Source organism: Pleurodeles waltl, chromosome 7 (assembly GCF_031143425.1).
Source record: "Pleurodeles waltl isolate 20211129_DDA chromosome 7, aPleWal1.hap1.20221129, whole genome shotgun sequence".
Classification (NCBI taxonomy): domain Eukaryota; kingdom Metazoa; phylum Chordata; class Amphibia; order Caudata; family Salamandridae; genus Pleurodeles; species Pleurodeles waltl.
This window is the reverse complement of record NC_090446.1, coordinates 582,611,641-582,625,657: the sequence shown is the minus strand read 5'-3', so window position 1 is coordinate 582,625,657 and position 14,017 is coordinate 582,611,641. Positions and strand designations below refer to the sequence as shown.

General features: G+C 49.1%; 1 protein-coding gene across 2 annotated transcripts in view; it reads right to left on the bottom strand.

The window, feature by feature from the left end:
• The window catches only part of TGFB1I1 (transforming growth factor beta 1 induced transcript 1), a 137,058-nt gene extending 125,399 nt beyond the window's left edge, over nucleotides 1-11,659 (bottom strand). Inside the window, exons 1-2 of one of the 2 annotated variants that reach the window (XM_069244424.1) lie at nucleotides 11,415-11,550; nucleotides 11,280-11,355 (exon numbers count right to left, since the gene is read on the bottom strand). In XM_069244424.1, the coding sequence (XP_069100525.1) occupies nucleotides 11,280-11,292 (13 nt within the window). In that variant the 5' untranslated portion in view covers nucleotides 11,293-11,355; nucleotides 11,415-11,550. Of the gene's footprint in view, nucleotides 1-11,279 lie in introns of both variants that reach the window. The other variant, XM_069244423.1, reaches the window with a different exon arrangement.
• Between the last annotated feature and the right edge of the window lie 2,358 nt (nucleotides 11,660-14,017).

Sequence of the window (14,017 nt, the reverse complement as noted above, 5' to 3'; positions counted from 1 at the left end):
CGTGATTTCTTTTTCGACATCATTGCTTCGCCCAGTGTTTGGTTTCTCTTGTCTGGGGATTCCTGGGCTAAGATGCATTTGGCTAGTTATAGTACTATGTATTGCTGCTGTTGTAGAGAGCCCTGCCCGCCTCACCGTGGCCAGTGCTGGCCGAACACGACAAACACGTTGTTTCCAAAATATTTCTTCTGTAATGTTATGCGGCGGGCGTGGTTTTTTTTTCTTCTTTTTTTTGAGGGGGGGTGTCAAAGCGAGCTCTGCAGACCGTGCCATTTTACTGTAAATCATGAATGAACGAAAACAAACGGGTTCTCCCTTACAATGAGTTTCTGAACACAATATATTTAAATCGTATAAAGATTGTTTTTGTAAATGTCTATCGCATTGCTCGGGAAAATCAAATCAGGATCGATATTGCTCTTTACATAATGAATCGCATGAGTGGGTATTTGGTAGATTAAATACAATTAATAGGAAAGGTCTGACGATTTACTTCACTTAGAGAAACCCACTCATACGTCGAAGAACTGAGATGCCTAGCGGAAAACTTCACAAAATGGGATGCTTGTGCCTGTTGCGAGAAGACTGAGCAGTTCTGTGGCCATTCATAGGGTCTGGATTTCCCTCGCCTTCTTCCTCAGGGACAGAGGAGGGGAGGTCCTCCTTCTAATCTGCCAGCTGTATTCTTGTTCCACACACACATCTGCATCGCCCGGGTCAGAGCGGCTGCAGACGCCGACGTCACCGCCCGCAAACCCTTCGCATGAATGAAACACCTTCGCTTCATTTCTGTAAATGAAGGGCCCGCCTCGCAGGAAAATCGATGTTTTAAAACTAAGCCAACCCGTCGCTCTTACTTTTAAAAAATAAAGCTTTTCAGTTTGTTTGAAGTTAGCAAGTGTGGTTTCAACGTTCAACTCGAACAGGTAGTTTTGTATAATGTGTGTAGAGGCATGGGCACGTAGCTGGTTACTCAAGAATAAACATTTGCACAGAGCACAGGCTGCAATTGAATCATAGAGGCTGTTTTAAAGGACATATATGTTTGTTGTAAGCACGGTGTTAGCAACAAGAATAGGGAGTAAATGTTTGGTGTATCTCTGTACCACAGGCATGTACAACTAGAAGTGGAAGCGTTCCCCCTACTCACTTTTTCTCATTTTATTAAATACGTTAAGATGCATATATGAAATGGCCGTTTCAGTTGTGTTGCATAAAAAATAGGTAACATAGTTGAGGCAAGTGATTTTGGAATGCTGATAGTCGCGGTTATATTATTGTAGCCCGTTACATATTAGGATATGTCACATGAAATGCACTTTTGCAAACAGAATAGTGCAGTGTTATGGCCACAGAGGAATCCTGGGAGAGGGCTGCACGGAGTTTGCATCAGGTTCTGAGCAATCATATGCCTCGCAGACATGTTCCTTTGCTACTCTTGGTAAACACTGTCTGAGCACGGCAAGACCAATGGATTGTCAGCCTCCCAAGGTCTTTCAGCATTTATTTGAAAATCCGGCAGTAGAGGTCATTAGTAGATACAGTATCAGCCAGCATGAAGATGATCCCCTGGGTCTGTTAGTCTGATGCAGCCTTGTTGGGAATCCTTCTAAAAATGTGGTTTCAGAGTATTTTAGTATTCATTGTTTTCACTTTTCGCGTTATTAAAGTTATTTATGCTCTTAAGACTATTTGTGCTTAACCAAGTATTAGTGGATCTTGCCATTACTTAGGGCAGGTATCAGTATTTGTTCGAGATTGTTGCCCCTTACAACACTCTGTACAGTGATGCATCACTGGAATTCAGTTTAAAGAGTTGACGCTCTCACAGCACCACACGGAATTCTTTGTAGAACACTGTTTCAAATATAGCCAACTCATGGCCCATTTAATGTTGCCATCTAGAGAATAATTTCGCAAGATGTTTCAAAATGCAAAACAGATGTCATTTAAGAGCAACATTCTGGAAAGAATATTGTTGGTAATTGTTAGTTATGTGGTTCTCGACACTCAGTCCTGCCTTTAAGCGCCAAAAGGTCATAGCAAGCTTAGCACTAAGTTAAGGACTTGGGTACTGTTAAGGTAGCCAACTATGTATGTGGGGACTAGCTTTCATAAACTCTGCATGCCAAGCAACACGGTACCTGGGTGCCACAAAATGTATCACACCAAACCCTCTTAAGTAAAATTAAGATCCACTCTCCCTGAAAAGTATAACCCCTAATGGCCTCCCCGATTTTATGTTGAGCGTGCAAGCGCTTTGACCTGTTATAAGTGTTGTGGACCTTTAACCACGCCCATGTCACGCCCATCACTTTCACTCATTTGTGGGCTTGCCTTTCAAAACTCACTTGACATCATTGGTAAATGCCTTACGTTTGTCCCGCCTTGAAGCTTTTTTGTCATGCCTTGCAGACTGCCCCTGTTACATGGATTAGTGCACAATTGCCAATATACTTCAGCCTGGGTAAACTATTTTTTTTCTATTATCTCTCCCCTTTGTACTGCATGGCGACCATGGCACTCACAGGCACAACAGCGTGAACTCGATCAGCATTATTGAAGCGCTGGCCACATTATTCACAGTTACCTAATCAGAGTCTCGTTCTTCTGGCTCTCCCCTTAAAACACTTGAAATTGGCAAATGCTTTACATAAAACAGAAATCCTCAAAGTGAAGGCGGGTGGCAGAGCCGATACTACAATAGTCACTGCACTCGGGAAACACGCCCCATAATGCTTTGCAGGGCATTACTTCTGCAAAAAAATGTTGCCCATAACTCAGCCTGTGATGGTCCTAGGGCAATGGGACCACCACCAAAATGTTCAGCACAACATGCTCTTTCCCTCTACATCATCTCTGGTTCCCACCCTAGGTTAGTAGGGACCCCAAAATAATAACCCCTCCCACCATTCAGTGTCTTTTTAAATGCTCTCATGGCTGGATTTTTTTTTTTTATAGCTTAAAGTAGACTGTGTTTTAAGGGTCTCGTTTCTATTCGTCTGCTAAAACGCTATGCCCTCTAAGGGCTAAATGTATGTTTACACTACTTTAATGTAATTTTCTTTTGCTGTGGTTATGCTCTCTAGAGGTTAACTATATAGTTACATGACCATGTTTTTTTACAAATGCTATTTTCATTGTGGTGTCCTCTAGGGTCTGTTGTAGACATTACAGTCATATAAACATACTAAAATATTTGTGGCACACAGAAACTTGCCCAATAATGCTTTTCAGGACAATGCTTTGACAAACATGTTTACTCATAACTCATCCTGTGGTGGCCCTAGGACAATGGGACCACCACCAAATCATTCATCACAATATGCTCTTTCGGTCTACATCATCTCTGGGTCCCCACACTATGTTAACCAAAATAATAACTCCTACCACTATTCACTATCTTTTTAAGCTCTGTCATGGTTGGAGGTTTTGTTTTTTACCGCTGAGAGAAATTATGTTTTGTGGGTCTTGTTTGCAATATCATTGCAATAGGCCTGCTAGCCTTGAAAATGTGTAATGCACTATGTTCTCTAGAGGCTAAATATATGGTTACACTGCATTACTTTTACATGTTTTTTTTTATGGGGTTATGCCTTTTTGGGGCTAACAATATGGTTACATAACCATGTTTCTTACAAATGATATTTTTCTTATGGTGTTTTTAGCATTACAGTCTAATTCCAAAAGTTTATGTCTGATAAAGGTTTATATGATAATTGTATGTGTTTTTATAATTTCTCCTTATTATAATTACTACAATGATCCAGGCCAACTTAACATCCTTATTACACTTTGACTGCTTGAACACTCTTGATATGTTTGGGTGACCCTTCTAGTTTATTTCTCCTCTGTGGCTGTCTTGTGTCTTTTCTGGGGGAATTGTGTTAGCCAGCCAGCAACTCTGATGGTGGGTGGTCAAAATGGTATGCTATTGGAATTAGCATGCAGATTTAAATTTAGGATACTAAATAGGAACATTTTCATCTTTTGCTGCAGATAGAGGATGAAGGTAAATGGATGTGCTTTAGTTATATGCAGGGCCACTGGGATTATATGGCAGGAAAAGACGAAATTATGAGGCAGGGTTGTCCAATTTATGTGGCAAGAAAAGTCCAGTTATGAATTTACAATGCCAATAGCTCTAACTCAAGAAAATACGAGACCTAATGCATTGCAAATGCTTGTTCTAGAACACCGGTACTCAAAGTACGGCCCGCGGGCCGCCAGCGGCCCCACGGACCTAACTTGGCGGCCCGCGACCGCGAGACGCACACCAAACGCAATAAACAATGGCCGCCGTATGTAAACATAGAGGAGGGCCGCGGGAGCATGCTCCCGCGGCCCTCCTCTATGTTTACATACGGCGGCCATTGTTTATTGCGTTGCCCTGACGATCTGTGGAAGCCAAAGCCCCATAAAAGTCAGCGCTTGCAGCTAACTTTTACGGGGCTTTGGTCGTCTACCTGCTGTCACCGGCTCCACGTCTGCTGCCCGCCTGCCTGCCTGCTGTTCCAGATTTGTGGCATCTTTACAGTGCTTTGAGTCAGGTAAGGCTCTTTGGTTATTTATTTATTTGTTTTTAATGTAGTGTGTGTTACTGGGGTAGGCGTGTGAGCAGATTGCGCTGTGTGTGTGCGCTGTGTGTGTGTTTTACTGGGGTGGGGTGAGAGCAGATGGCGCTGTGTGTGTGCGCGCTGTGTGTGTTACTGGGGTGGGGTGAGAGCAGATGGCGCTGTGTGTGTGCGCGCTGTGTGTGTTACTGGGGTAGGGGTGAGAGCAGATGGCGCTGTGTGTGTGCGCGCTGTGTGTGTTACTGGGGTAGGGGTGAGAGCAGATGGCGCTGTGTGTGTGCGCTGTGTGTGTGTGTTACTGGGGTAGGCGTGAGAGCAGATGGCGCTGTGTGTGTGCGCGCTGTGTGTGTTACTGGGGTAGGCGTGAGAGCAGATGGCGCTGTGTGTGTGCGCTGTGTGTGTGTGTTACTGGGGTAGGCGTGAGAGCAGATGGCGCTGTGTGTGTGCGCTGTGTGTGTGTGTTACTGGGGTAGGGGTGAGAGCAGATGGCGCTGTGTGCAGATGGCGCTGTGTGTGTTACTGGGGTAGGCGTGAGAGCAGATGGCGCTGTGTGTGTGCGCGCTGTGTGTGTTACTGGGGTGGGGTGAGAGCAGATGGCGCTGTGTGTGTGCGCGCTGTGTGTGTTACTGGGGTAGGCGTGAGAGCAGATGGCGCTGTGTGTGTGCGCTGTGTGTGTGTGTTACTGGGGTAGGCGTGAGAGCAGATGGCGCTGTGTGTGTGCGCTGTGTGTGTGTGTTACTGGGGTAGGGGTGAGAGCAGATGGCGCTGTGTGCAGATGGCGCTGTGTGTGTTACTGGGGTAGGCGTGAGAGCAGATGGCGCTGTGTGTGTGCGCGCTGTGTGTGTTACTGGGGTAGGGGTGAGAGCAGATGGCGCTGTGTGTGTGCGCTGTGTGTGTGTGTTACTGGGGTAGGGGTGAGAGCAGATGGCGCTGTGTGCAGATGGCGCTGTGTGTGTTACTGGGGTAGGCGTGAGAGCAGATGGCGCTGTGTGTGTGCGCGCTGTGTGTGTTACTGGGGTGGGGTGAGAGCAGATGGCGCTGTGTGTGTGCGCGCTGTGTGTGTTACTGGGGTAGGGGTGAGAGCAGATGGCGCTGTGTGTGTGCGCTGTGTGTGTGTGTTACTGGGGTAGGGTTGAGAGCAGATGGCGCTGTGTGCAGATGGCGCTGTGTGTGTTACTGGGGTAGGCGTGAGAGCAGATGGCGCTGTGTGTGTGCGCGCTGTGTGTGTTACTGGGGTGGGGTGAGAGCAGATGGCGCTGTGTGTGTGCGCGCTGTGTGTGTTACTGGGGTAGGGGTGAGAGCAGATGGCGCTGTATGTGTGCGCGCTGTGTGTGTTACTGGGGTAGGGGTGAGAGCAGATGGCGCTGTGTGTGTGCGCGCTGTGTGTGTTACTGGGGTAGGGGTGAGAGCAGATGGCGCTGTGTGTGTGCGCTGTGTGTGTGTGTTACTGGGGTAGGCGTGAGAGCAGATGGCGCTGTGTGTGTGCGCGCTGTGTGTGTTACTGGGGTAGGCGTGAGAGCAGATGGCGCTGTGTGTGTGCGCTGTGTGTGTGTGTTACTGGGGTAGGCGTGAGAGCAGATGGCGCTGTGTGTGTGCGCTGTGTGTGTGTGTTACTGGGGTAGGGGTGAGAGCAGATGGCGCTGTGTGTGTGCGCTGTGTGTGTGTGTTACTGGGGTAGGGGTGAGAGCAGATGGCGCTGTATGTGTGCGCGCTGTGTGTGTTACTGGGGTAGGGGTGAGAGCAGATGGCGCTGTGTGTGCGCGCTGTGTGTGTTACTGGGGTAGGGGTGAGAGCAGATGGCGCTGTGTGTGTGCGCTGTGTGTGTGTGTTACTGGGGTAGGGGTGAGAGCAGATGGCGCTGTATGTGTGCGCGCTGTGTGTGTTACTGGGGTAGTGGCATTGTTTTGAAAAAGGGGGTGGGGTGGTTGTTCCCCCTCTAAGCCCCGCCCCCTCTAAGCCCCGCCCCCCGCTGTCACTTCAGTGCGGCCCTCGGCCGCAAACCATACTGCAATTTTGGCCCCCGAGAAAAAGTTTGTGAGTACCCATGTTCTAGAAGGTGGTGTCTCCGGGGACAGCAGGTCACCTGTAAGGATGGGTTGGCCATGGGTGTAGAAACCGCCATGGGAGATGGTGTGATTTCCCCCGCATTATATTTTGTAGTGGTGGAATGCAGGAGACAACCCCCCCTCCCCTGGATTTTAAAGAGAAAACCTAAAATTAAACGGGGCAGACAGAAAAGGCCTGTTTGAAGACACGCTGTGCATCCCCCTCTCCTCAAGCACTGTAACCTTAGGAACAAACTCTGTGTGGGCTGCAAGCCCTCTTTGTTTTGTTCATGAATTGCTGTCACTGAGGTGTGCTGAGCCTTTCCTGAAATAGTTGTCAAGCCAGGTGAGTCAGAAGAGTGAGGGAAGGAGGAGATGCTACTTTTTTTTAACGTTACTTCTGACTAGCAGACTTGCAAGAGTCGCAACACCTCAATGGCCGCAATTAAATAATTAACAGAGAACAGAGACGTTTGAGAAGCCGCACAGAGGTTGGTCCTGCAGCTAGATTTCAAGCAGGCATTGTCTGGCACATTGCTCGATATTTAGTGTCATTGGGAACACTCCAAACATAAAAGCACACTTTTCATTTATATGACAAGGCACATGTATATGTGTGTGTCTACTGTAAATTTGATTTAAGGTGCGATAGGTGAATTTGTTGGTCTCCGGATACTGACACTAGCTGGAAAACAGTAATTGAATAACTGAACTCAAAGCACTGACCTGTGGCGTTAAATGAAAGAGAGGAGGATGTAACCTACTGTTTCTGACCTGCCCAATATGCCATCTTGGACTCAAATCCTGGCATCCCTGTTTGACCAAATTGTGTGATCTAGACTATGGCCCTTAGCTTTGCTATGTATCATTTGTCACTGTGTCGGCAGGGCCTGGGCGTATTCATGGATGTTTCATGTTTAAGAAATATCACTTTCAATAAATGTCACTAAATGAATTGATATCATTGTTTGCACTTAATTGAAACGCTCAGATATGCTGAAAACTATTCTTTTGATTTGTAAAGTCATTATAATATTTTTTCACGACATTCGTTGCCTGGTCTCCATCTTTTGATGGCTGGGCCCCTACACTGGCACTTAGAGTGAAAGCTGAGTCCCGCCTCGGCTCTCCCCACGCCTGTCCCTGTCCTTCAACCCTGGGGCTGACTGACTCTCTCGTGGTGGCGGTCTCTCTCTTGCGGGGGGGGGGGGGGGGGCTCTCTCCGTGGAGGTTACCCCTCTCACAGGAGGCTGCTGCTGCTGCTGCTGCTGCTGCTGCAATGAAGGGGCTGTCCTTCAGAAGGGGTGTCTCATTCTGCCTCCAGCTCTCGGTTCCTGGAATGTTTTATTGGAAACATATGGAAATGAGAAGTAGAAAATGTGCAGATTAGGCCAAAAACCACCTAAATACAGGAAACAGGCGGGCGAGCAAGACAAGGCGTGGGGCAGAGCCAAGAGCCTGAGCGGGAGAACAAGATAGGATGGGGAGTGACGGGGCACAGAGAGTGGGAACATGAGGGGAGCTGGGGGGGCGTGGGCAGGGGGTTAAATATAAAATATATGACGGGTGTCAGGAAAGAAAGCACGGAGTGAAGAGAAGGGGCAAGACGAGGAGGTAATATGGTAGGTAGGGAGTGGGGGGAGGGCGCAGGGGCTTGGTTCCACTGGCGAAACGAAACTTGAGGGGGCCCCCCGCAAAGTACATGGGGCGGGGCCCCTCCAGACTCACTCAGGAGCTCTCAGTCCAGGGCACTTATCTGAGCACCCCTCGCACACCCCTTCCGGAGCTCCGGGGGCCCCCACACTGCGGGTGCTGCGGGTGCCTTTGTTATGGTTCTAGAAACACAGGAAGGAAGACCTCGATGAGAGAGTCGCCGCACGGCGCGCTCTCAGCATTAAATACATGTACTCGTCCGCGCGTCACGTGTATCATATGAGTCTATGTACATGGACATATGCCTGGCGTAAGGGCGCCACATGTGTCACGTCTGTATGTGACAGAAGTGACAGGACAGCCTCGGTGCTCAATCTGCTGATGCACTGGGTGAGTTCCATGTCGGCGAGAGGGGAGCCGAGGAGGCGAAGGAAGCCTGCGGGTAAACCTCCTCCTATCCCCGCCCCTTCCTCCCCCTTGCCCTCCAGCCCTGACTCATTTCCTTCTGGTGGATTATGAAAAATCCAAGCAAAGACAGTTGTACAGCACTCAGCCACCCACCCCCTTCAAAAACACGAAAGCGAACTCAGTCCCCATGCATTCCCCATCACTTCTTAACACCCCCGGAAGATACCCAACCCAAATCACACCAAATCCCAGCACTATCCATAATCATGTACAAGCCCTAATCGTATGCAGCCCCCATAGCCAGACTAAGCCACGAAAACACGCCAAGTCACATAAAAACACCACAGCCAATGTCCTTTCTATAGCCATGCCAGACCCAGGTAACCACATAAATGAACCATAACTGAATCCAAGCACATAACCGTGCCACATCCATGCAGTACTCTACCACATTACCACAGAATGCTACAACCATAGCTATCAGCAATCAGGAAATCTAATTCAACCATTATCATCTCACCCAAAATCTAATCCAGTTAGCATACCTGCCTTTAACCTCACAACAATGTCCAACTTCAGTAGCCGTGCCCAAACCATATAACCTTAAAATATAGAACAATGCAACCTCCACATCCTTACAAAACATTTGTCAATGTGTCCTATGACATAACCATATTCAGTTGCAATATATTTGCCGCACATTGAAAACTCTATAAGAGACCCATATCCAACCGCATGGCAATATCCAACCTCAATAACCATATCCAAGCCTAATAACCATAATCAGACCCCAACCATATCAACCCCCAACCCAAAATTGTGTTCATAATCTAATAATAGTACTTAGTCCTCAAAACATTACCTTAAAACCCAAAACTGTATCCAGCTTCCCATAACTGCCTTGTCGCCCTAATTATATGCAACCCTACATTCTTACACATAGTCCTTATCACAATATGAAACCCAATATCATATCCAACTGTGGTATGACCACAATGAAACCCATGGCTACTCTAAACCATAATCCTAAAACCCATTTTTCTGCCATACCCTATTAGACCCCCTACAAGTACACAGCCCTGAAACATTATCCAAAATACATACCTATAGCCAACTTCTCAAAATCGTATCCTCATCTCACGCTCAACCCTTGTGCCACGTCCATCCCAAGAAATCATATTGCACCCTACAACATATCCCAGGGCCTTATGAGCAGCTGCAACTGACTGTCAACCACATTCAACTGTGTCATGTCCGTATCCAACAGCATAATAATATCCAGGCCCTTCACAACCATATCGGGCCCAAAACCATATCTAAGGTACATAGACAAGTGTAACCCTCTACAAGCATATGCAAGCCCAAGCCCCACGTCCAACACTGCAATGATTTATTTCTCCTTTGTAAATGCCCTATCGAACCAAGTCCATATCCAACCTACTCAACCATAGCAAACTCATTGACCATACTCATCACTGTAATCATATCACACCTCCAGTAAATGTACTCAACACGAAAACAATACTCAACCCTTAACCACACCTAACATACTCATAAATGTATTCCACCAACCATAGCCATTACAACCCCATACCCATATCCAACATGCCATAATAATATCCAGCCTCACAGCCAGAATCTAACTCTAATTCTATCCATAGCTGTAACCATGTTCACCCCCATACTATATTCTTCCCTAAAATTAAAAATACCCCTGTGTCCTGCTCATATCCATATCCGACCCCCATTACTAGTATCGCTCCCTCATATCCACCCCATGAGCATAGCCCACCCAAATAACCATATCTAATCCAACAACCTCGGCTACCCCATAGCCAGCCCTATAACTTTACCAGATACAATAACTATATCCAATCCCTATTTAAAAAGTTAACACACAATAAGTAATAGAAGTGTACCCCACTTCCTAACCATCCCCACCCCACGGCGATATTCAATCCACATCAGAATTTCCAGTCCCTGTCACCAATCCAACCCCATACATAGGACCCCATCATAATCATAGCCGTCTCAGCGCCTTACCAAACCCAGCAGACCCTCACGGACCCTAAACTACACTCGGTCTTGTATGGGAATACCCTACCCCATAATTATATCCCAGCCCTCTGTTCCCGTTATCCACAGGCCTCTCTCCCTTCTCCCCTTAACCCTCCTGTGCTCCCATACCGCCACATCCTCTTTCCGTTCCCCTAAACTCTGACTCCCCTCTCCTCCATCACCCCTCGCCCCCGCCACCTCTACCCCCGTTTTTACTTTTTTCCACCCTTTGCCCCCCTTCCTCGCCCTTCCCCTCTCACGTGTCCTTCTCCTCTATAATGTAACCATCCCTCGCCCCCCCCCCCCAGCTCTGTCCCGCGATCACCCTGCCCTCCTTTAAAGCCTTTCTCTGGTCTGCGCTCCATACACTCTCTCCCTGCCCGCCTCCCTTTCGCTGCCCCCTGCCCTTTACCTCTCTAACGCTCCACTATCCCCTCTCCTCTGCTGGCGTCTCTCCCTTGCCCTCCTCCGCTGCTCTAACCTCTCCCTCCACTCCACGCGCACAGTTACAGGCAGGCTCTCCCCCCGCTCCCTGTCTTACCCAGATCCTCCATCCTGCGTCCAGATGTGCCTCTGCCACAGCTGGCGTCTCTTCTGCGAGGTCCCGGTCTCTGGGTGTGCCCCACCCCCGGGTGCTTGAAGGAGTCTCGTTCTTTCTGTCGCAAACGTTGGCTGTCCCTCCCTCGGGTGCTGGGGTGTCACTTCACGCTGTCCGCAGACCCTGGATGCCGAGGTGTCTCCCTGCCCCGGGGGTCTCTTTCTTCTATCTCTGGGTATCTTCCCACCAGATCCCAGGGCTCTCTGCGGTCTCCAGGGGGGCTCTGCTGCCGGCGGGAGCTCCCTCCGCGCCTGTGGTGAGTGAGGGCCGCGGGGTGCGCTCACGGGGCCCGGGCAGTCTCTCCCTCTCTGAGTGGGTGTGTCTCTGGTCCCTGCGCGCCCCTCAGTGCTCCAGCCCCGCTCTCTGACGTCTCACATTCTTCAGCTTCGGTCACCATTTAAGGGAAGAGCCCTCAGCGTGCGGAGCTGCTGCGGGAGCATGAGTAATGGCAAGAAGGGGGCCAGCGCCCACCCCGAGTATAAACAGAGGTCCGAGCACCCCGGCCCCACCCTGAGGAAACACAGGCACCCACGCGCAATGAACCATAGACCTACCGCGAGAGGGACCACAGACGTCCCACCAGAGGAATCACAGGCATCCAAACGGAGGGACCGCGGATTTCCCGCGAGAGGGACCATCAGATCATCTCGCGAAAAGCGGAGGGACTATGGACGTCCCGTGGGAGGGAACACCGACATCCTAGCAGAGGAAACACAGACATCCCATCAGAGAAAATATAGACATCCCAAGGAAGGAAACATAGATATCCCATGCAGGAAGCACATACATCCCACCCGAGGGACCATGGACATCTTAGGAGAAGAAACATCGACATTCCAACAGAGGAAACACAGAAATCCCATCCAGGAAACGAAGATATCTCCCCAGAGGGACCATGGACATCCCGTGAGAAGGACCGCTGCCATCCTATCAGAGAAAACACAGACATCCCCTCAAAGAAATCACAGATATCCCACCAGAGGGACCAAGGACATCCCATGAGAGGGATCACAGACATCCCACCAGAGGAAACACATGCACCCATGCCCAAGGAACCACAGATATTCCAAGAGAGGGACCAAAGAGGTCCCTTTAGGGGATTCACAGACATCACCATGGAGGAACCACGGATATACCATCAGAGGAAACATAGACATCCCACTGGAGGGACCATGGACATCCCATCAGAGGAAACACAGACATCCCATCTGAGAAAACGAACATCCCATCAAAGGAAACACAGACATCCCATGCAGAAAACCAAGACATCTCACTGGGGGAAATATGGACATGCCGTGAGAGGGACCACTGACATCCTATCAGAGGAAACACCTACACCCTATCAGAGGAAACACAGACATCCCATCAGAGGAAACACAGGCAACCATATGTAAGGAATTACAGACATTCTGAGAGAGGGACCAAAGACATCCCATCATGGAAATCACAGACATCACACTGGAGGGACCACAAATATCCCATCAGAGGAAACACAACATCCCATCAGAGGAAACACAGACATCCCGCCAGAGGGACAAAGAACATCCCATAAGAAGAACCACAACCATCCCATCAGAGGAAGCAGAGACATCCCACAGGACGGACCATGGAATATCCATGAAAGGAACCACAGGCATCCCATCAGAGGAAATACAGATATCCCACATGAGGGACCATGGACATCCCATCAGCGAAAACACAGGCATCCCATCCGAACAAACAGGGACATCTCATGGGAGGGACTATGGACACCTTGTAGGAAAGTACCCTATTACTGGCATGGTTACCCCCCACTTTTTGCCTGTTGTCATGTTTTGACTGTGTTAACTGGGATCCTGCTAACCAGGACCCCAGTGACTATACTCTCTCCCTTTAAACTTGGTTGCCTGGACCACACACACCACACATTTGGTATGCTGGTGCCCCCTTGTAAGTCCCTAGTATATGGTACTCAAGTACCAGGACACTGCGGCACCAGGGGCCCTCCATGGGCTGCAGCATGTATTATGCCACCCATGGGGAGGCCATGCAAAGTGTATCTGCAGGCCTTCCATTGCATCCTTTTCACGACAGGTCACTGCACCAGGTCACTGTAAGTCACCCCTATGGTAGGCCCTCCTGGCCCAGAAGGCAGGGTGCAAGTACCTGTGTGTGGGGCACCCCTGCATTTGGTGTCCCCACAAACTCCAGCTCCATTTTCATGGACTTCATGAGTGCGGGGTTGCCATTTTACATGCGTACTGGGCATATGTCACTACCTATGTCCAGCTACATAATGGTAACTCAGAACCGAGGCATGTTTGGTATCAAACATGTCGGAATCATACCCAAAACTGTTGCCAGTATTGGAAGTATGATTCCATGCCCTCTGGGGGGTCTTTAAAGGACCCCCAGCATTGTTCCTACATTCCTACCAGCTTTCTGGGGTTTTCCGGGAAGCCCAAACTGCTGCCACCCTTCAGACAGGTTTCTTCCCTCCTGCTGCTTGATTAGCTCAAGCCCAGGAAGGCAGAACAAAGGATTTCCTTTGGGAGAGGGGGGGGGGGGGGGGAACACCCCCTCCTTTTGGAAATAGGTGTTACATGCAGTGAAGGATGGTAATGTTAGAAGGGAGGGGGGGCGGGAAGCACACTCACACGCATTCATTCACACACGCACGCACGCACTCACATCCATTCACA